At 39.3% G+C, this 24409-nt stretch overlaps 1 protein-coding gene across 2 annotated transcripts in view; it reads right to left on the reverse strand.

Moving 5' to 3' along the window:
• The window catches only part of LOC121861493, an 81578-nt gene that overhangs the window by 23279 nt on the left and 33890 nt on the right, over nucleotides 1-24409 (reverse strand). The window contains exons 10-16 of one of the 2 annotated variants that reach the window (XM_042359282.1): nucleotides 16761-20146; nucleotides 10563-10649; nucleotides 7595-7659; nucleotides 5003-5284; nucleotides 4672-4863; nucleotides 1387-1501; nucleotides 758-831 (exon numbers count right to left, since the gene is read on the reverse strand). In XM_042359282.1, the coding sequence (XP_042215216.1) occupies nucleotides 758-831; nucleotides 1387-1501; nucleotides 4672-4863; nucleotides 5003-5284; nucleotides 7595-7659; nucleotides 10563-10649; nucleotides 16761-20146 (4201 nt within the window). Of the gene's footprint in view, nucleotides 1-757; nucleotides 832-1386; nucleotides 1502-4671; nucleotides 4864-5002; nucleotides 5285-7594; nucleotides 7660-10562; nucleotides 10650-16760; nucleotides 20147-24409 lie in introns of those variants that run through there. The other variant, XM_042359284.1, reaches the window with a different exon arrangement.

The following is a 24409-nucleotide window of genomic DNA, read 5'->3' on the forward strand; positions in this document are numbered from 1 at the left end:
ACACACTTTTACCTCACTTTCCACACACCCACATGCACCTCACTTACCACCTAACCACCCACACACACCCATGTTCTTTATTTTTCTTATATAATAATTTTATATTATAATATCTTTATTTCTAAGCCACATTAGATTATTTTAATGATTTTTCTACAAATATTAGAGCAGTAATGTTCCAGAAATGGTTGTGAAATGTGGCACAGTGTGTGTGTGTGTGTACTGCAAAACTTTTATAGCATTAGGTACTGTTGACTTTTAGTAGTTGTGGAACATATCCTAATTTTCCCCATAAGATTAAGTATTCACTATATGCAGATTCCCATTATGCTGTGTTGTTGCAGAATGCAACCATAGCATAAAGTGAGGGTAAGGTGAGTGTGCAAACAAAAATTTCAGCACACGTACAGTATTATGTAAAGATAACAAGCAGTAGTTCATGTGAAGCTTAGGCACCCCAGCTAATTTCACCTGATTATTAAAGTCAAACATAACCTAAACTAGCCTCCCCCACTCCCAGGTAGCATTAGGGTGTATAATGATCAGATGAAACAAGCTGGGCTGCCTGCTCTTCATGTGATCTCAAGCAGTCAATTCCATAAAGGTGGCACCACAACCTGGATGTAAAAGGAAAGTAACGTCATACCCCATTAATCTGGACACTGACATAGTAAAAGAACCTGTTTCAAAACTAACCCAAACACATTTGGGAATGTTCAGTAGCAATCCAGAGTCATAATTTTGACAAATTACTCACTTGTCTTGCAGTTGGATTCTGCATATTATTTCGAACCCACTGTCTCCACTTAAGTCTTGTATCTTCTGAGGTCTCTGAAAGGAAAATTACTAAATCAATTTACAGTTATACATTAACCAAGAATAAACTACATATAAACTACTATATGTATTTATATATAGTGATAGAGTGAATGCGAGTGTAAGTTCTCTTTCAACCTTTCTCCCACTGTAATACAGGATGGCTGGAATCATCAAAAACTCACACACAGACTTGCCCTTCATCAACTGTTATTCATGTATTATAGTACTATATTCTTAGTTATATTTTATACTTTATTGTAACTGATGTATTCAGCAATGTTACTTTAAATTCAAATCCATGTCCCAAATACCAATCTAGTTGACCCCTGTCACTTCATATAATCCAGCATTGTTCATAAGCAGCACTTCATTTTATAGGAATATTTTGTACAAAAAAAAAAAAAAAAATCTACCATTTTTTCCCCTTCTACGAATAGTGCATCATACTGTAACAAAAAACTTAACTGCAAATTAAAAGGATAATGTAAATGCAGTAAAATCCTACGAGCTATAACAGTTGCTATATCACTTGATGTAAATTATGAAAATGAAGTAGGGTGCTCTTACCAGCAATAACAGATGCCAATTTTTTTATCAAAAGGCTTCTCTCTTTTCTAATTTCCTCTTCTTGGGACCAGAGTTTAGCTTCTTCCTTTCTCAGACCTTCACACACTTTTTGTGCCTGCAAGAGTTGAGTTTTCAGTGTAATGGTGTGAAAAATAAAATGAATAAAGCCTTCACTTGAACTGTGTCTATAAGATATTAATATATTATTGCGCTTATACTTTATTACAAATGGGTAGACAGAACAGGTCTTGTGACAAATAAGTTATGCTCTACATAGACAGAAGTGTTAACAACTGTTGGCAACTAGCTATTTCAAGTATAGTACTGTGGTATGATTAAACCTTCCAGTGTATAATGAGAAGAATATATCCTGTGCAAGGATACCCTTAAGAAAATATATCCTGTACAGGTATATATACAAGAAAATAGATCTTGTACATGGGTAATGAAAATGAGAATGCGTATACCTAATTACTGGATACCTGCATGTCGCGACATCTTAAAACTGAACCTGGGATTCTTTGGAAGTTATTTTCTTTCAAAAGTAACACCAGGAAAATAATGGACAAACATTTTGTAAGCTGTCAGATTATAAAATGCTTTGAAGATTTATATCTACTGTATTTCTCGGCGTATAAGCCAACCCGACGTATAAGCCGACCCCCGAATATTTAGCCTAAATATCAGTTCTAGGCTGATGTCGTGTGTATAAGCCGACCCCCAAACTCGACTCACTGTGAGCCTTACCGTTAAAAGCGGTTTGATGTTCGATACTGCACTGACTCGCCTTCATAGTCGACCTCTTATCTGCTTACCACATTCTCTCCACTTAGCTTTTTCCATATCTATGAGGTGGTTGTCTTTAAACCTTATGGTAAAAATGGCCCCACCCGCAAAACGAATGAAATACAATGCATCGTTCAAGTTAAAAGTTGTAAGATTTGCAAAGGAATCAAACAACTCGGCAGCTGCAAGAGAATTCGGCGTTAACGAGAAGCAGGTTCGAGAGCGGAAGAAGGCTGAAGAAAAGTTAATAGACATCCCCAGAACAAAATGTGCCCTGAGAAGAGGTAAACAACAGTGGCCAGAACTGGAGGAGAAATTATTCGAGTGGGTCAACGAGAACTGAGAGAGTGGATACGTCATCACCAGGAACACCATATGTATTTACGCAATAAAGCTGGCCAAGTTAAATCCAGACACCTGTAAAGACTTCAAGGCAACAAGAGGGTGGTGTAGTCGTTTTATGAATAGAAAAGGATTAGTATTAAGAGAGAAAACTAAACTCGCACAGAAGTTACCCAGTGACCCGGAGAGCAAAATCACATGTTTTCAATGATACATTATTCAAATACGGTGCAACCACAATTTCCCTCTAACCTGTATCGGGAATATGGACGAAACTCCTTTGAACTTTGATATGACCAGCAATCGAACGGTGGAAGCACGACTGGACATGAAAAAGCACGCTTCACAGTGGTTTTGAGTTGTATGGCAGATGCAACAAAGTTGAAACCCATGATTATCTTTAAGCGGAAAACAATGCCAAAAGTTAAGTTCCCGGCGGGGGTGTATGTGCACGTGCATGAGAATGGTTGGATGGACGAAGAAGGAGTTAGGCTGTGGTTAGAACACATTTGGAGTAGGAGGGCAGGTGGACTGAGGAAGGAGTGTAGTTTGCTAGTGTGGGATATGTTCAGGTCTCACTTGACTGAGCCAGTGAAAAGATGTTTGAAAAAACATAACACAGATACTGCAGTAATACCTGTTGAATTAACATCTGTTGTTCAGCCTCTTGATGTATGCCTTAATAAACCTTTCAAGGACAGAGTTACAGATAGGTGGTACAAGTGGATGATTGAAGGTGAGAAAACCTTCACAAAAGGAGGAAATATGCAAGCTGCGCCACTGAGTTGCTGTGAGAATTTGTGATAGATTCTTGGAATGCCATAAAAACAGAAACAGTAGTAAAATCATTAAAAAAAATGTTGCATATCCAATTCTCTGGATGGTGAGGAGGATGACGTGGTGTGGGAAGATGACGATGAACCCGAAGCCACAGCCGAGTCGGGGGACTGGAATTCACCGGAAGGAACCACTAGTTCAGAGGAAGATTTTGAAGGATTCTAAACCATTTCAATTCTATATTGTATTTTAACATTTTTACTGATGTCTTTTTTCAACCATGTCTTAAATAAAGATTTTGTATTTCAACACTTTCTTTTACACTAATGTCCTTGGGATGAATAACAGCTGATCAAGCCACCACGCCAGTAATAGTGAGTTGTAAACAACAGTCGTGTCATGTCGCTGTTGTAGTATTTCTATTATTTTAGTATTTTAGGTCATTTCAGTTCATGTCTTTATAATAACAGTTGTATTTCAAAGTTGTTTTACATATGGGTTCTCAGAAAGAGCATAACAACTGATTGGTCAGTCACATTGAAGTTTGTGAATATTAAATAGTGAGTCTTGGTGCTATGCACCAGAAATTTTTAAGGTTAATGATCTAGATCTGCTGTATAAGCCGACCCCATGATTTTTGGGGGCTTACAACTTCGGCTTATATGCCGAAAAATACGGTAAATATCTTTTCTGGTGGGTTTATAATAAAATGTACAAATACTGTATATTGTACCTGAAGGTAAAAAGAATTACTAACCCTTCAATGCAAAAATTAGTCTGGTGAAGTGATGCACAGTACTACTTTGTATCTTAGCGAGAGAAGGATGATACAGTATGCTAGAGTAGTATCAGTAAATCATGACATTGTCCACAGGCTTAGTAAGAATCTTGCAAATTTATTGACACACTAAAAGATAACAGCCTGATGTACTGTACTGACATAATTGTACGTACTGTATCAACCTGTCCTCACTGACACACTGATATACATGCAGAAGGTGGTAAATACAATAAACATTAACTGTACTGGTAAAATGCATTACTACACACATAACATAAGACAAGTAAGACAAAGAGAACATGTTGTATAGTATACTGCCAATGTATTAACGTCACAGTTACATTGTAATAATTGGGTACACAAAGTCTCAAAACAATTAGTTCAAAGGTTTTTGCATTCCTACTACTAGTGCTAGTAGAAATGAATTTAAACTACTACTTGAAATAATCCTACAGTTTTCTGCAGACTCCATCAACAAAAAGTTAAGACTGCAAGAGTGATATTGGCAAACTAGCAATCTAAAGCACTACCAAGTATTACTTGTAAATCAAACTACTAATATGTACCATTTACACATCATGACAACAACACTGACTTACTGAGCTAAGGATGGTGATCTTTGGCTGAGCAACAGTTTCACCCATTAAAGGACTAGCTGGCACATAAGACACACATTCCTGAAGATTATCAAATAAGTGGCGCATCACTCGTCTTCGCATCCTTTCTAATTCGTTGTGAATGACAGCACTGCGTTCTTCTGTGATACTCTCCACGTCTATGATTTTAGTTTTCTAGAGAAAAACACCAACATTAAGCAATACCTGCTAAGTACATAGTTGTGAAGAGTAACAAAAATGTATACCATATTCTATACTTCAATAATTTTATATCATATAAACACTCATTCTAATAAATGTTCAGCTGTCTCACCTTTTTTTGTAATCGAGCAATACCTTTTCCTGACCTTGATTTGCCTTGGACTAGCACGAATCTAGGTTTTAAAGGTGTTTTTAAACTGGAAGGTCCAGGCTTGGGTTCATCATCTGATATAACATCCAACTCTGCTGGGGACTGCCGTAGATGAGCCAGGTGTGTTGGCCAGCGGGCTGATAAGTCAAGTGAGGTCTCACCTGTTTTAGTTCCTGGTATTTTGAGAGCCTCTAATTCTGGTGGATCAACCAAATGAGTGGTTGGAGACAAAGCTCCTCTAGCCTGTACAATTGCATAGAACAGTGTAAATTAACTGTAACATTATACCAGCTGACAAAAACATATTTATAATTACAGGTATCCCTCGCTTAACAAATGTTTGCGATAAGGGAATTCGCTTCTATGAATTTCCTAAATTAACATCTCTTTTTAATTTAATGAAAGCTTCCCCCACTTATATGAATTTTGGTCCCAGCAAAAATTAAAATCACGTCCCCCGGGAGTCTGCTGGGGCGGCCATCTTGGAGAGATGTACAGAGATGTAGTCTTGCTCAATGAACGTAACAAATCTCCTGTATCTCCCACATCTTTCCTTCAGCCATTTGTTGTGTGGGAAGTGCTCTTTCTTTGTCCGTGTGTATTCATGCCATCCTTTTGCTATTCTTTTGTTGTGGCACCCAATTGTTCTACTGATTCTTCAGCTACCCGTACTACACCAAAAATTATATGAAAGGCTGAGACGCATAAGTCCAAGCTGGAAGTAATAAAACATCATGAACATGGTGAGGGTCCTAAAATGATCAAGAAACATCTTGGTTTCGCTGCTTCTACTGTTGCTACAATCTACAAGCACGGTGAATAGATCAAGCAAGCAGCTGAAAACATCACGTGTATAGGAGCAAGCAGGTTAACCCAGAGTCGTGACTCTGTCACAGACAACATGGAGTATCTTCTCCAGCTGTAGATAAAAGACTCGGTTTCACGTGGCTCTCCCCCCTTTCACCCTCATCCTCAGGGAGAAGGCTTCTTTGTGGGAAAGGTTGCAGGATGGACCTTGGACCTGACCAGGTTACCTTTGTAAGTGACTAGTTCTTGGTGATTTGAGGCATTCAAGCGTCGGGCATATTTTCACAACTTGAAGTTGACTGGGGAAGCTACAAATGCCAATGCTGAAGCTGCACATGCACTTCCCAAAACTTCTTCAGCAGAATATTCAGGAAGGTGGTTACTCGCCCAAACAAGTCATCAACATCGACGAGACTGGGCTGTTTTATAAGAGTATGTTGTAACGTACCTTCATTGCTCAGGAGAAGATTGCAGAAACTTGTGCGCCAGACTGAACATAACCAGATCAGCATCAAGGAATTTTGGAAGACCTTTAACCTTAAGAGAGCCATCGGCCACATCAATGTGTCTTGGAAGAAGGTGTCACAGCAAACAATGAATGAAAATTACATGTGGCGCAAGATTTGACCTGAACGTGCATGATTTTGCAGGATTTGGTGATTAGACAGGTGCAGCAGGACATTGTTAACCCTTCTCAGGAGGCTGGGTTTGAGGAAGTGGACAGGACCTTACTCTTACTAAGAACTTGTGCAGCTCCAGCAGCAGAGGCTTCAAGGAGAAGAAGACCAGCCAGAAAACCTAGCTGAGATCCAGCTCACTCTCAAGGTTGTCAGTGAGGGCCTTGACCTCATTCATAAAGGGTTTCAGTTTTCCATGCTTAAGACCCTTGTATGGAAAGGAGTGGTGCAGTTGCCTTTAGTGAGGAGAGAGAGAACATCAGCTGAGGAGCAAGGCAAGACAACTCGGCATATCCTCCTCCTTCAAAATCATCACCATCTTCAAACCGCATCCTGCATCTTCAGCTTGCAATCCCACTCCCTTTACTATCAGATTTTCTTTCACTCCTTCCACCTCTGGTGTGAACTTAAGTGTCTTTGGCAGACAGCAGTGATAAGGTGGACAGCCCTCCTCATCTTGCTGAATAAGGCCCTTACTCAGCCCACTCCTCTTCACCCCCCTTATGGTGAGCCCTGACTGCCCTCCCATAAGTTTTACCAAAGTTTTACTGTATTTTATTAATGTTTTTAATGAGCTAGGTAGTTATGTTGTTGTTGTTGTTTTTTTGAGAACCAATTTTAGTGTTTTTGGGGTGTGATATTGGTGTTTTCTTCTCATTGGAAAACCGAAGCCTATTTTTTCCACATATGCTCTGTTAATCGAAATACAAAAATTCACTTAAAGAATGTTTTTCAAGAACTTAACCCATCCGTTAAGCGAGGGATACCTGTTTGTAAATCCTTGTACAATGTATGTACATCTATCTTGCAATTTACCAACCTTATTCATGGGTAAAGTAATAAGTAAACTTAATTATCATTCACCTTCTTGTTTATGCTCTCCAATTTTTTCATCCACCTATAACTTACAACTACTGTATTTAAAAGCAGACCAGTCATCCAACCTCTTTTTAAATAAATAAATTACAGATTTTATACATTTTTATCCATGGTATATTAGCTAAGCTCAGCTTGAATATATGTCATCTTATCACATATACAGTACTAACATTCTACCTCATTAGCTTACCTGGGTCTTCCGGATACGTTTCTTGGAGCGTGGACATGGGCGTTCATAACTTTTAGAAACAGCATCTGAAACGTAACATTAACCATCAATTATCTAGTGGCGATGGGGTGGGAAGGGAGGGAGGATAGGAAAAGTGGGAGATAGAGACAGGGAGGGAAAGTGGAAAAAGAGGACACAAGACAGAATGGAGGGGAAACTGGGAGAGAACCAGATATATGAAAGGCAGGGGGAGGGGGGAGTCAAACTTCAACTGAGCATTTACTTATAATGGGAGGAAGGATGATGCACTGCTGCAGAGTTAGCAGGCTTCTGGTGTAATAAAACAATTGTGTCCTTATACAGATTTGCATAATAGTGATGGATGAGACAATGTACCCTATTGTTATGTGTGATACAGATATAAGATTTGTAATGTTAAATAAGTGAAGTATGTCTAGTATGTAGATTTTTTAAAAATTTATAATCAAATAATGTGAATGCCCACGATCACTGACAACTACATAACTTATGATCACATAACCCAAAAAACAGCGACAAAGAACATCATATATTTAAACTAATTTGAAAATTGTCCCTCATATGTGACATCACGGCAAACAGACAGCCGCCATATGTCTCTTGACTCAGCTTGGTGACTGCCCAGATGAACTGCGTCGTGTGTATACTGTACCAGTAAATGTGAGGAATGAATAAATAAAAAATAATAATAAATGAATTAAAGAAGAAATACTGTGTTGGCATGTGGCAATCATTTCACTGGGCACAGTACAAGAGAACAACTGAGAGATCCCCCAGTCCTCTCTGCTCCCTTTACCCCGCTCTGTTGGCTAACTGTCGACCACATTAAGAACTGTTTATTCCCTTAATGTTTTTGATCTTATGATACTTATTTTTTATTTTGTTTGCAGTTTTTGTATGAACAATTGTGTGTGCATGTAAAAGAAAATGAAGAAAATTAAGTACAGTACATCTACCCAAAATTATGAGTTGAACAATAAAATAGCTCACAGTTTAGCCTCACCTGCTCTGAGCGCTACTGGGTGGCGAGTCGGCGACTTAGCTACACATTTACGTGCCATATCTACAGGTATTATTCCTCGTTATTCCTTATTTAGGATATTATTTCTCGTTTCTGGTTGCTAAGCAATCATTTCACTTTGCACTCTGTTTTACAGGAACGTATCCTGAGCACTAAACGACGGATACCTGTATAAGGTCTGTCCAAAAAGAAACCAAACTTTCAATTTTTTTTTCTTATTTCTTTACTTACAAATTAATCAGACCTGTCTCCTTCAAAGTACTCCCCTCCACTGTTGATACACCACTCCCAACGTTTTTTCCAGTTCTGGAACGCGTCCTGGAACGCGTTTTGAGGGATGGCGCGCAGGTCTCGTAGCGAATTTTCTTTTATCCCTTCTATCGTCTGAAATCGGCGACCTTTCAGGGTGGATTTCAACTTTGGGAAAAAAAAAAAAGTCCGCAGGGGCCAAATCCAGAGAGTAGGGTTGCTGGGGGACGATAGTCGTCTCGTACTTCGCCAAAAAGTCACGGATAAGGAGCGATGCGTGAGCAGGTGCATTGTCATGGTGCAGCATCCAGGTCTTGTTTGTCCACGCCTCAGGCCCCTTCCTTCGCACTGCCTTCCTCAAACGCTTCAGGACCTCCAAGTAAAACTCTTTATTGACTGTCTGACCACGTGGAACAAACTCACGATGAACGACGCCCTACCAATAAAAAATGACGATTAACATCACCTCCACATTTGAGCGACTCTCATGTCCAGATTTGGGATCGTCTTCGGTGGATGTTCTTCCCCTTTTGAAACGCTGGTACCACACGTGACATTGCATACGGCTCAAACAATCCTCCCCATAAGCCTGTTGCAACTTTTGAAAAGTCTCCTTAAAAGTTTTTCTCAATTTGAAACAGAATTTCACGCAAACACGTTGCTCTTCAAGATCCTTCATTGTTCAACTTGCAACAATCGCCAAGTGCACTAAACACACGTTCAATCTAGCACGTGTAGCTCAATGACTAATTGATGTGGCGTGATGCAGCTAGTGTTAGACTAAAGGTCAAGGTCACCGCTACACAGCGCTCCCGTCGCAAGCGCGCTGCGCCGGCTTCTTGGCGCGCTATTTAAAAAGTTCAGTTTCTTTTTGGACAGACCTCGTACACTCATTCAGTAGTTTGGTGAAGAGGCACAATGACAATGGGGCTCACCTTCCCTAGTAATGTACTATACCTTAATGTTGAACGACATCTTTGTTATTATTCAGTAATATGTACTGTACACAAAAAAAAATATTTTGCACCCTTGGCTCTGAAACCACCCGCAACAATCACCGCGACAGAAGCCGTGATGAGTGCTATCAGATTTCTTGGTCTGGTGTGTCAAATTGTATAACCCCGTAAAGGTGCAGAATAATCTTTTAGTGAGTGTACACTTGCTACAAAAAGTACTGTATCTTCAAAAAATTTTGCTCGACAATATGACACAACAGACGAAGGATTTTGACAACCCTACTGAGACAACAGGAGTAGCAGTGTTCATTTTGAACATCCATCAGACCCCACCTTGTAGATACTTTCTTTACCAAGTGTACTGTATAGTAATAATAATAATAAAAACTCACCTAACCCACCTTATTGGCTGAACTGAATTATTGTTGTTAAACACTAAAACTGCATACAAAAAACAGCTGATAATATAAACTACAGTAAATTGTCAATTGACTTCATTGGTGGCATTATTGCATACAAAATTTGGAATTTGCCTTATCTCAGCATGGGTAGAGTCCCTCTTATTCAGAATTATGTACTGCAAACACAGAAATACAGTGTTACTCTCATGACTCGAAGAAAAAGGTCCTAAGCTATAGTATGCTATTATGTGAATAACAACTAATATTTTTTATGAAATATTATTATGAATGACAAGACAAGTTCAAGCTTAAAATAAACTTACCAATCTTGCGTTTAGATCCTTGCATGCTTAGCAAATTTTTGGCCACCTCTCCAGGAGTTCTAGCTTGATTTCCTTTTGTTTTTGGACCTGTAAGTAAATGTAATGACAACCTCAAAAGACAAACACGTATAATAATTATCTATACAGTACAGTATTTTGAATAATAATACACCATGTACTTACTTACTCTGTTGGCTATTGGGCCTCCAATTGGCCCCTTACCATTTACAGTATATCAGGCCTTTCTGGTCTGGTATATTTTGCATCATCCCTTATCTAGTACTGCATACTTTTCAGGTTAGGCAACCTCATGTCCTTTCCACATTCTCTTAGTAACTAATTGGCCTTCATCTCTCTATAGTATCTCTACAACACTCTCTGGCCAATCTTTCCTCTCCACTCTGGCCAAATTAACTACTACTCATTGTAGCCGTTGGTAATCAATGGTGGTCTTTTCGTTTCCCTTAACTCTCTTTCACTCATCTCCTCATTACTGTATACCATCTTCAGTGGTAAGTAACCTTGATCAAATCACTTTGTCAATGCTCTGATACAGTCATGATAACTTGTTCTATTATAAATATTTTTCTATGAGTTGAAAAAGAATAAACAGCTGGTTTATGGTTGACCCACCCTTTCTGAAACTAGAATTTCATTCCCCATTTTGAGATGACTTTTGTCAGTACATTACTATATGCTGTACAGTGGATACTAATATGATCCCCTGAAGTTGGCACAATTTATTTTGTCATTCTTTTTATGTATAAGACATGCAAGACCAAAATCAATTGGTTACTTTCTTTATAAAATAATGTACATAACACATTTTCTGAATATATGAGAAACCTTAATGCACCAAAATGATTTCTTGCTTAAGACAGAGCCCCTATAACCTTAATAATATCATCTAGCATTGGCCAAATAAAATATTATGAGTGGAAATCTCCATAGAGAGGGGAATGTTGGAGACAGTCTACTAACCTACAATATTGTGTACGGGGTCCCCTCTGAGCTGAATAAGATCATCTGGTGTGAGCCAAATAATATGTCCTCACAGTGAAATGGTTACTATATACAGTATATAAACACAGTGATATCCCCATTAGCCGGAACAATTGATATAGAGCACTTCCCAAGATGAGGGATTTCTGGCCAACCAGATGACTTTCTCAAACCCGGAAAATTCCTTATCCCAGGAATCTTTTCTGGTTACTGGGAAAAGATGGGCAGTAGCCCACTTCCCCAGAACGTTTCTGGGTGCTGGGGATGTTTTCCTTAAACCTAAACTACCAGAGTCTGTAAATGCAGTTCTAATTAAGTTACAAACTCCATTTCTTTATGATAATAATCCAGAATAGTTTATCTAAAAGTTTAGTTAAATAAATATATTTAAAATTTAAAATCTATATGATACGGGCATGAATGAAGCTGTGTGTTACAGCAAAGACTGGCATTTTCCACTCCCATGGAGCTGTGGGGGATTAGTGGGTCTCATGTAACTGACCTGACTTGACACAATGTCAGGTGGAGGTAGGGTGGGGGATTAGTGGTCACATATTACTGACCTTCTGATGGAATATCAGGTCACCCTTTCTTGGGTGGGGGATTAGTGGGTCTCATAACCTGAAGATGTCTTGAATAAACACAAAACCTGAAGTGTTTCGAGTGATATTGTGATAAGTATAAATGAGCAAAGTTGTAGTTAGAAAGCAGAAAGGTGTGGGTGAATAGAGAGATGGAGTGAAAGTAAGTGTTGCCAAGAGCTCCTCAACAGCTGCTATTTAACTGGCTACCACGTAGTCACACACACACGCAAATTTGTCATACAATAAGACCCCCACTCCTGTCTTAATTTCCTTTTGTGTGTGTGTGTGTGTGTGTGTGTGTGTGTGTGTGTGTGTGTGTGTGTGTGTGGGTGGGTGGGTGGGTGGGTGGGTGGGGTGGGTGGGTGGGTGGGTGGGTGGGTGGGTGGGTGGGTGGGTGGGTGGGTGGGTGGGTGGGTGTGTGGTGGGTGGGTGGGTGGGTGGGTGGGTGGGTGTGTGTGTGGGTGGGTGGGTGTGTGTGTGGTGGGTGTGTGTGTGTGTGTGTGTGTGTGTGTGTGTGTGTGTGTGTGATTCTGAATAAATTCTCTATGCGACGTTTCCAATATGATATCCTTAGATGACAAGCCGAATAATAAGGTAAAAAAGCATTATTAGATGTTTTAATTGCCTGTATGTTGGCCAGGCGAATTGGCTAGGAAATAACATACCTAGGTAGCATTTGCTGACGTCGCATTCAGAGCTTGAACAAAAATAAGTATTATACTGTATATGAAGGGTACTGGTATTAATAAGCTCAAATTATTACAGTTTCTATCCTCAAATCTCTATGTACAGAACTAAACAAAGATTTTATTTGAAATACTCTGTAACATTCGATACCATAAAATCCTGACCAGTGAGGCTAGTTACCAGTATAGGGACTTTTTCCTGTGAAAAAGCCATAATTTTGAGCAGAATTGCTGGAATTCTTGCAAGATAGTGATTAGTTTGAAAACAAACATCCCATCGTTTGCACAAGACATAAAAATTTAGAAATTAACTTAGTACAGGTTGTGATAATTTATGCTGTTGCTCAGCAGTTGCGGTTGCAGTTGCGAAGCTTCGTGAAATCACTAGTATATAATGTATCTCCATATGTTCTGGTTTATTCACTGATCAGTCGTTTAAGTGCAAAAGTAGCCAGATCGAGCCATCATGTATAAATTAATTTTAAAATAGAAATTATAAGGCAAAGTAAAATGTTATAAGACAATGGTTTAGCAGTGCTGTTAATGTGTGTGCTGTGTAAGTGTCCTGGCCTGTCACCTCACCACCTGACTCAGTCACCTACTGTAATCACCTGACTCTGTCACTTCACCCTTTGCCTCATTAGCTCAGCTCAGAACTACAGGTACATTGATTTATTACTGTATTATTTTACCTTTTTAGTATTGTATGTACATTTAAAGAAATGTTTATATATGCATAGTATAGGTAATTATATATAGACCACGAGCAGAAAAATCCAGCGTTACCCAAGTGGCTGGTCTTCTCACCCACACACCAACCATGTGAGGATGAGGCTAAACATGATGCAATCATTCATAATGCCGGGATCCCTTGTCCCCAGGCCCTAAGCACATTTTCCATTTTTTTTAATTATAATATCAGAAAATGCTCCTGATTTTCAACCTCGGAATTTGTTCTCAAACCCGGAATTTAGGGAGTTTTCTGGAAAAATTCCGAGCAAATTTCAATTCCGGCTATTGGAGAGTTCCGGGTTTGAGGGAGTCCGGCTAATGGAGATATTACTGTACAGTACATATTCAGTACACCCCCCTGTACAGATGCTATATCTCTTTAGTAAAAAAATTGCCACAATGTTGCTAACACATGTTACATACACTATCCTTCACTTTACTGTTTTAATTTTCTTTCACTTATAATTCATGATATGGCATCCTCAAGTTACAGAAGAGTTACATTCCTGAATTATCTGTGACTCAATCCCATTTCCCCACTGACTTTTGTTGTTTATTGGAAATGCATTTTGGGAGCATCTTGAAGTAGTGGCCACAATGACAAAAACCTATCACAAACCATTTAATTACTAAAAAAAAAATGTGTTTATCAGCACATTCCTTACAAATAGTTATATTTATTGGTGAGGAAACAGCATCTCACAGGTGAGCATCTGCCTACCTGTGCATTTACTCATCCTTCCATATCACTTAAGCTACATTTTCACATCCATACTAATGTCTTTCCTGGTCACCTTCATTGCTTTACCATCACTCTTATTTTCAGACTTCTTCAGATATGGACCTAATATTTTTACTTAACACATGCAAGAGACTGAAAAAAGAAAGAGTAAAGAGATGGAACTGCTGCAAATTTTGGCAGGCTGATCATGCTGATTTGATCAGCGTGTATTTGAATTAGAGGTTGTAAATAAAGATGATTGCAGACATGTTCATTGGCTAGTCTATGTTTGACGATTTTTTTAAGATAAAGCATAATGTTCTTACTATTACATTTATTATACCTGTGCAGTATTATTTTTTAAACCTGATTTACCCCCACCCCACCTAGAGGTTAAGCAAACATATTTTAGATGGGGCTGTTAAAAGAGGTCTATCTGTAGTTTTAGATGGATTTATATACAGTACAGTATTACGCATTCTATTTTATATTAAGTGAAATATTGAAGGTTGGCAAGATTTAAAAATTTTCCCATATTCCATAAGATTTTTGACCAACAGTGTACTGTGCACATCATTGTCATTCCTAAAAATCCACTTTAATTCATATTACGCTACATAATATTCAAATCCATCGCACTTGTAGAATCTCAGGAGAGACGTGTTTTTCCCATCCGTTTTACACTCAGGATCACTCCCAGTAACTCCTGCCTTCGAACACAGTTGTCACTACGTTTATTCCATTCTCTACTGGCAAATGCAATCTTGAATTAATCTGTGTAAATCAACTTTAGTAATTCATCAGACCCTTGTCAACTGAGGGTCATCCTTGAATGAGTAACAGTTAGATTGTTTGTAAATTCTGTCATTGCGTGAGTAGCGATCGCTGGCAACTCATGGGTATATAAACCAGTGCGAGGCGGGAGGAACAAACCTTCCGTATCATCTTTCACCTTCGTTCTCAGGTATGTTCTGTGTTTATAACCATTTAGTTTGATCCAGTCTATTGTAGTGAATATCAGTGTTCATCAGTGTTCATGCTCTAACAGTGGAATTGTCATGCACCCAGTGTAAGAAGTAATATAACGTACATATTTGACGTGGCGAGACTAAAGATTTGATTGTAACCCACCATGCTTCCCAAAAAAACCTCCCGTATCATCTTTCACCTTCGTTCTCAGATCAAGGGCAGGCTTAATTGAAACCCACCGGTCGCTTGGAGCCGGTGGATACCCAGCAGTGGCCAGTATAGGAGTGATGGTGCTGATTCGGCATGATTTATCAGCTCCACTCTACCTCGTGGGCCGAGGACCCCAGACCCACCTCGTGTCGGAGTGTAACCGACCACAACAGTAGTTGTTAGAGGAGCCAGTGCTATACCCTGGGACAGGCCTTGGAGTTATGGTCCACAGTGTGGTTGTATGTGTTTGTTAATAATTACCCCATGTTGGGTGGTGGACCCATGTCGGTGTTTGTATCAGTATTAGTGTATTGTGAGTAAGGACAAGGAACTGGTCCTGCTATGTAATGTAATGTGACACCAGTAAGGTTGTGCACGGTAAGACTGTAAATAAGAAATACGGAGTCTGCAATAAGCCCAGGAGTTGAGCCTGGTAGTTTGATTTTATAGTAATAAACTTGTTCTTTAAGTATTTTAGGAGTAGTATTCATTTCGCCCACAGTAGTTACCTTTATTTCCGTCCAAGTGACCATGATATCAGAATTACAATACCCATGTGCCTAGACCATCGACATGCTACCAAGAAGAACTGAGGTTAGGTAGTACCAAAAATGAACTGAAGTAAGTAGAAGGAACATTTGAAAAAACTAAGACATGTGGTTTCACCCTTCTTTCCCCTTATCGATCTGGTCAATGAAAAACCTAACCCAATGCCTAGTCCACTCTGCCCGCTACCTAACGAGCTACATGCTGTCCAGAGGGGGTCTGGTGGCAGCGACCCTTAGAAATTAAGATTAGAGTTAAGTATTCCACCTTAGAATTAGTGACCCCCAGTCTGGTAGTATAACAGAAATTTTCTTCCGTATTTCAAAACTTGTTGCGTACTTTTTGGATTTGGTTGATACGAATTTCATTAACTTAAGCTTCCATAACTCATGGGATACAAGTACAGTATGCTTCACATAAATTATACAAGGTGCAGTACTTGCATCAATGTGTCATTCTCAGTACACAGCCAAAACATACTTTTCATATCCCCATTCTCCATTGATCAATTGTCTTTAGTTGTATATTTCATAAATATTTTTTTTCTAATGCTGCCATTATTGAACATCTATTAATTTACTCTTTAATAATTACAATTTTACATTCATAACAAAACGAACATTGTTCCATCATGCAAGTTTCATTCATCTTTCACATCTGAAATTTTCCTATTAAACCATTAAGCATAAAAAAAGGAACAATTAAAACAGATTCAAAAGCAAGACAAAGACAGTAATGTTTTACATACCTGGAGCAGTTTCATAAATCAGCTGTTTTTTTAGTAGTGAAGACATGGACGAGTCCATATCAAAATCACCTAAAATGTCGATATCCTCATTTTCATCTTCAGCTGAACAAATCAAAGTATCTTCTTGAAAATCTAGTCCCCTTATGCCTAAAATGTTAGGGGTATTTTTTTGTTTGTCCTGGTCACTTAAGGCATCAGCTTTGCAGACATATTCAGATTCACTATCACTCACACATTTCCCCTCATCCTTACCAACAGAACTGAGATCTGTTGATAAAATTTCTCCTTGGCTATCTTTTTCATGGCATGAATCATCAATAACAGAACCTGGCATTGTTGAACAACCTTGAAGTTGTAGACCAGCCTCTGGTGATGATTTTATGTTACTGCCTTTAGTGAGAGGTAGTTCTCGAGGTGAAACACCACCTGAAGAAATGGAAGATGGTGCAGCTTTCTGAAGAATGGTGCATGATTGATCTGATGATGACTTAGGTCTACTGGACACACACTCATTGTTTGCTGAAGACACCATAGAATCATTTTTCTTCCATTGTGGAGCACTGTGTCCCATACATATAAAATCTCCGACTACAGCACAACTACAATCATGCACTTTAGACTTACATGCTAATGCACTTTTTTTGTCAGTGCTCCCTTCATTTGTCTCTCCTGACTGTGTGTTAGCACTAGAATCTTTAACACTACAAATTGGTTCTCTCATCTTCTGTATTGGAACTTTTTCACCAATTCCTATCATTTCTCCTCCATCTCCTCTTTTTTTTGATGCTAGTTTCACTAAAAAGTCTCCACTAATATCATAAGTATATGAGGAAAGCTCTCCTGTCTTTTCCCTTATGAAGTATTTAATGGCATTAACTTTAAAAAGGTTGGCATTAGGTGTGGATGATGAGCTCATCACAGCTGAAACAACAGACCCCAAAATAAGAATTGGCAGTAGAAGGTCTCTTCTAGCTAACCCATAAAGCATGGAAGTGGAGGTGCCATTTTTCACACTTAGAGTAACCGGAGAGCTTGTTTGCAATGACATCTGATAAATATTCATTAAAACATTCTTTCTAATAGTACCAAGAAGCCATTCCAGCTTTACACTTTTGAAGTTGAGAGAAAGATCTACAGCACTCCAATGGTACCCTCCCCTTTTTATTGGCACTTGTTTACTCCCCACTTCTTCAACCTCTTCACTACTTTTCTGCTCACTATCTGCAACAAAAGTTTCATTTATTGCAGGAGATGCACTAGAAACTTGATCACTTTTAACCTCAGATAATTTTTCTTCTTCTTTGCATGGCACTTCTTTGGGATCCAAAGTTTTACTGGAACGAGCAACACTGGAGCCATCTCCATCTTTAAGTAATTCCTTGTGTGTACTCTGCAGTAATGCATTCAATTGAATAGCATTCAAAGATGTTTTGACAATAACCATATCTTCAGATGAATTTGGAGTATCACTTCCCTTTGCTTTGGCTGAAACATCACTTGGAATCTCAACAGTACTGGAGTCTTTTTTGGCCGAGACAGGATTTCCAGGCAATGTACTTGTAATTGTTGTTACGGAAGACACAACGTTAGTTTCAGCTGTTCCGCCACTACAAACTGGAGGTGTTGGCAGTATCTGTAATGATGGAGATGTGCAAGAGCTTCTAGGGATTGAGTCTGTTTTTGGAAATGTTGACTCAGATGCAGTTCTTACTCGAGTAATGGTAAGACTATTAGTTCCTGGTCCTATTACAACAACATCATCAGAATTATCTTGATCACTACTTTCTTTATTAACTTCTGCACCCATAGTGTTATCTTCAGCTTTCCCAAATGGTACAATTTCATCAAGTTTAGGTGACACAGTTCCAGCAGGTTTTATGGGTACAAGAAGAGTACCTGTACAAGATGACTGAAATGTTTGAGAATCGTTGATAATTGTAGGTCTTGGAAACATAATTTTAGATCTCTGTTCCAAATTTGGTGTTTTGGAGATTAGATTACTTAACACAGTAGGAGGCAGGACCAACATTTTCTTTTTTTCACTGTCACTAGTTACACTTGTTGCAGGTGTATTGCCTGCCAAAACATCACTATTCTCTGCAGAAGATGGAACAAGAATCATTTTATTGCTCTCCTGAGCTGATGGCAAAAGAACCATCTTCAATTTGCCACTGTCCACTCCACCTCCACCACTTGGGATTGTGGGTAGTAGCATCATCCGGTTTGATGGTATTCCACTCACAGTTGGCACAAACATCATCTTTGAAAAACATCCAGAACTTACTGGAATGTAAAGCATTTTTGAGTTGGGCATTGATGGGCCTGCTAAATTTTGGCTAACAACAGTGCTACTACACTCTCCAACTTTTGTCTGTGGTGCAATACACACTGGTGTGTTTGCTGGCAAAATCGGTGAGAGAAGACTCTTATTCTGAGGTGGAATGTCACTTGGCCTTGATACAGAGCTATCAGCATCATCTTTAACTGAGGAGCTACTTTCAGGTATAGATAATATGTAATGAGAGGAACCTGGAATTACTTTTGGTGGAATGACACTTGACTTCCCAGATGGACCAGATCCCAACACAGCTGGCTGTGGTGAACATCCTTGAGGAAGTACTGGTGATGCTTCAGTATGAGAGGTTAAAGGTGATGAACCCTCTGCAGGCAAATCACCAAACACTCGGCCACTACTCTGATTCAGTGTAAACGTTCTCATGCCTGGCGTAGAGGTTACTGGTGTAAACAGTGAATTAGTGGTCTTTGTTACAGCACTGGCAGCTGTTGTTGCTATATAAGCTTGTTGCTCTTGTTCACAAGATCCAGTACTAATGGTACTTACTGGTAAAACATTCTGAGCCTCCATACTTTCCTTCACTTGTGATATTTCTCTATTATATTCTTCCACTGAACTTGCAAATATTGGAACTAAGTCAGGAAGTGCCTTTGTTGTGAAAGGCTGTTTACTTTCTGACAATGAACTCTGACATGGAGGCATCTCTACTGAATCATTGCTTCCCCTTTCTGGAGATCCAATCAGTTCAGCCATGTTAGAATCTGAAACACTATGCACACCTGTTATAAGGGGTAAGCTACCTTCCCAGGCTCCACTATCTTTCTCTAAAGATAACAAATCATTGACTACATCTGGCTTCTCCTTTTCTGAATGCAATACAACTACATCAGGTTTCTCTGTTTTTTCTTGCTCCTTTTGCTTCTCTTCCTCTTCTAGATCAATGACTTGGGGTACAAATGATGACGACTTGTTCATTAAACCTATTCTTGTCTTTTGCTCATGAGGCCTTGAAGTTTTGCTTGGACCTTTCTTTTGAACCACACCAACAATCTCCCACTTGCAGTTTATATCACACCGAATCATGACAAACCTGAAAAAGATGTCACTCATTAGTAAATTCTAATTTTAACCAAGCAGATATTCTTCACCTAAGATATGTCTCTTAATGGAAACTCTTAATTTCAACTAAAATTATAAGTTAAATCTGTCATCCATTAAGAAATTCTAATCTAAACAGATATTATAATTACAGTATAATCTACTTACCCAGTTATTCCTAAATCATTGTTACAGAGTGTTTGAAGTGTCTAAAGTCTCTCAACCATTCCCAAAGCTTAAATATGTAGGGTTTTTATTTTTTAAGTGTGAAGCTAATTATAATGAAATAAACAGCAAGTAAGGAACATAAGGTAAAGTTTGAGGAGTTATATACAGCACAGCAAGACATTAAGCTGAGAGTTTGGGGATGGTCTGACATTCTGAGCATACATAACAGTTTCAGTCAAATCCCCTTATTCTCATAGGAATCACCTGATAAGTTAGACTTAACACATCAGGTCAAATACTAATTCCAACTTGTCCCCTTTCAATGTGTACATATACCTAGCTAGTGGTATATTGGGCTACTTGTCTCAATATACTGTACAGGTACAGTATACAGTACAGGCCAGGAATAGTGACCTACCCTACATGTCAGGTGTAGGTAATTTCATCTCTACATTAAGTCACCAACAACCTGCCTTTAGTCAGCTGGTGTCATGATGTCAACATTTCAGAAGAATTGCCAAGCTGAGAAGCTATAGATGTGCGGTGACAGGAGTTATGACCTCACATGACAAAGGTTGCCACCATTCACACCATATTATAGGGGGCGGGTGGAAGGTGGGTGATCATAGGGGCTGACTCTTCCTTCCCACACACCCTGCTGGTGTGAGGTGAGGTGCCAAGAGTTATGACCTTACATGACTGTCTTTGTGTTTGGTAATGCAAGTAATGCATAGAAATAATTATTGGAATAATAAATCCACAAATAAATACATTTATAACATAATCATAGCATTATTTTCCAGTAATACTACACTACAATACAACTACACTATTTTAGCAATATTGCTGTGATACACCTTGACAAAATGGACAAACAATGAAAATGAAGCAAACAAAAGTTCAGGAAACTTCCGTGGCCGAGCGTGTGGCGTGACAGGCAAATAGTCAAACTGGACCTGATAACCCGCGCTGAGCATTTAAACAGTGGCAGGAAAAGGGGTGCATTCTGGAACATCACCAGGGACCCGCCGGTCGGGCATTCTGGAACGTCACCCAGGGCGTAAGGGTTAAACCAATGTTCTAGCTTTTGAGAGAGAGATGTTTACTACTTTAAAGAATGAATACAATAAATAACGTAAAAGGTAAATGTGTTTTACTTACACAAACATCCACAAGAGTTCCCTTAGCATCAGAGTGGACATGTGATGATGACCAGGTTTATCATTGTGGTGAGTGTTGTTTAATTTTTTGGTACAGTAGGATCTCAAGTTTAGCGACTAATTGGTACTGTACCAGTTTTAGCATCGCGAAATTTAAATTTGCCAAACAAGTGACATTGAAATACATATAAATCAGCCTAATTGGTTCCGTGGTGTCACGCAAACCCCCCTATAACGACCTAAAACTCACCTAGACAATTACATTACTGTCATGTATTCATACATATTTATATTGTACATATTGTTGATAACAATATTTATATATACGCATACTGAAGAATAACTTACCTTAATACAGTGGTCCCTCGGTTAACGAGCGCCTCGGTTAACGAGATTTCGGTTAACGATTTACCTGCCATAAGATTCTTAACTTCGTTTAACGAGCAATCCCTCGATTAACAAGTTTTTTACGAGCCGACTTCAACATGTTTTCGCTTGCATTTGGCGGTTCACCAGCTGTAGTATTAGTCCGCCAATACAGTAATCGGTTTTAGGGCTTAAATTCCTTACTATTTTAGTAAATATCAAGAAGTTTATACTATTCAATAATTTTAAAAGTTTAATATTAACTTTTTTAGTCATTTTAACAATTATTGAACATAATTGAAGGTAAAGAAACTAGTTTCTGGCATGCCATCCAGCCTGTTAACACACCAAACAGGCGTTAGTCTCTCTCTGTTTTCAGTGGAGGTAACATCTTGCTTGAGACTCTCTTCAACTAAATGCTTTTTTCTGTGTTTCCAAGCAAATTATTGGTCATTTTGAAATTTATTTTACATATTGACAATATATAATGCAGTGCAGTGTTGATTTAAAGAAAATAATCTTGAATTACACCAAGAGAACTAAAATTTTATGGGTGAAATGGTGCCATGGGGTGACTTCTCTTCCACCCCAATGCCTTCTCTTCTCCTCTCACCCCCATTCTAATTCCCATCATCATCATCATCATCATCCAGGAGCCTTCTACATACACACCTCAAAGTAAGTGTACTTTTCTACCTTTTTTGTTGAATTTAGGCAATTTTCGGTGAGCTGGAACCAATTACCCAAAAACCCATTGAAACAATGGTTTTGGTTAACGAGTTTTTCGGTTAACGAGCAACCTGCTGGAACGAATTGTGCTCGTTAACCGAGGGACCACTGTAGAGTCAGTGAAATGCTCGACGGGGCTGGTTGATGGGTTCTGAGGTAAGGAGGGCTGGTTACTGCTTCCTCCCTGCTCCCTCCTCTACACCCCCTCTAACCTCAGCATCAAATCCCACAAAGTCTTGAGGCAGCTCTTCTGCCAGTAAGTCACCCAACATTTCAATACAGTATCATCATCAGTGGTGCTATCATCATCTCCTAAAGTAGTGTCTGCCAAAGCATTAACAGTTTGCGCCTTGCGCACGTACCGAGTAATAAGGGCCTGCTGACGAGCATTAACATGAGACATGTACAAGGCCTTATATTCCTCCATAACCTTATCAAGGACAGGGCAGATAAGGTTCTAAGGATGAAGCCTGGTATTGTATTCTTGTAGCTGTTCACTGAAATGTGCAGTGCTTGTGAGCACCTCAGTCAGCTGGTGGTTGCTGTTCTTGTTGGTCTTCATCCTCCTCCAACATTTCTTCAATTTTCAGTTGCTGCTGGTGGTGACCAATGATTTCTTGCAAATCCTCAACTTGAACATCCCAAAATCCCAGTGCTGGAACTGACCGTGCTGCCTCCTCCATGTCAATTAGTGTTGCTGCCACAGACTGTCTCTCCCTGCTTGCCTTGGTCTGCTCTGCCCCACTTACCTCGGGGTTAGCAAACAGAGGCTTCCATGCGTGTAGCACTGTTGCAACATAATCTTACACCACACCTCAACAATTCTGTCCACTGCATTTTTAATATAATATTTCTTCCAAAATTCACAAACTGGTAAAACTTCACGGTTGCGGGGTGGTGCGTGTGAGGTACTAGGAGGCGGGTCGTCTACCATCTCTACCCCCTCCCTTCTTCTCCTGGTTAGCTGGTGCTGGTAGAGCCTGGTCACTGTCAGAGAGTTCTGCCCCAATTTGTTGTAACTCAACTAATGAGTCTGTCTACTGATGAAAGTCTTTATAGAGTGGCTGATGATAAACAGTTTAATGTTAATGATGAATTCATGGTCAAGTGGCTGCAAAAGTGATTTGGTGTTAGGATGAAGGAAGATAACTTGTACATTAGGGTGGCATCCAATTAGAAACTTAAGAGTGTCCAGGAGCATTATCCATCACCAGGATCACATTGAAGTCAATGTTCTTCCTCCGGCAGTACTGTTCGGCATCAGGAACAAAGTGCTTGTCAAACCAACTGGTGCATAAAGACGTTTAACCCAAACTTTCTTATTAGGTGTCCAATAAACATTGATCTGCGACATATTGGCATTACAGGAGGCTCTAGGATGGGCAGCACGGTGAACCAGGGGTTTCATCACGAAATTTCCACTTGCATTAGCTGTGAAAAAAACTGTAATCCTGTCCTTTGAAATCTTTACACCCCTTGCCTGTTTTTCATCCTTAGCAATGAAAGTGGTCTTAGGTGAGCACTTCCAGAAAATGCCAGTTTCGTCACAATTGGAGATCTGGTCTCGGAAGTAACCACCCTCTTTCACAAGAGCTGGAAAGATAGGTAGATACTTTTCTGTGGCTACGATAGCAGCCAAAGCACTCTCCCCACGGTAGTGGGCAAACTTGATTTCATATCTCTTCTTAAAAGCAGCCAACCAACTAACAGAAGCACTGAACGGTGGTGGAGCGTTAACGCGTTTCATCTGTGCAACTGCGGCATTATAAACATGTGCTTGATGCCTTGTCATGATCGTAATGGCGGCTAACCTGAAAACCCTAAGGATTCAT

Source organism: Homarus americanus, unplaced genomic scaffold, assembly GCF_018991925.1.
Source record: "Homarus americanus isolate GMGI-L3 unplaced genomic scaffold, GMGI_Hamer_2.0 scaffold24260, whole genome shotgun sequence".
NCBI lineage: Eukaryota > Metazoa > Arthropoda > Malacostraca > Decapoda > Nephropidae > Homarus > Homarus americanus.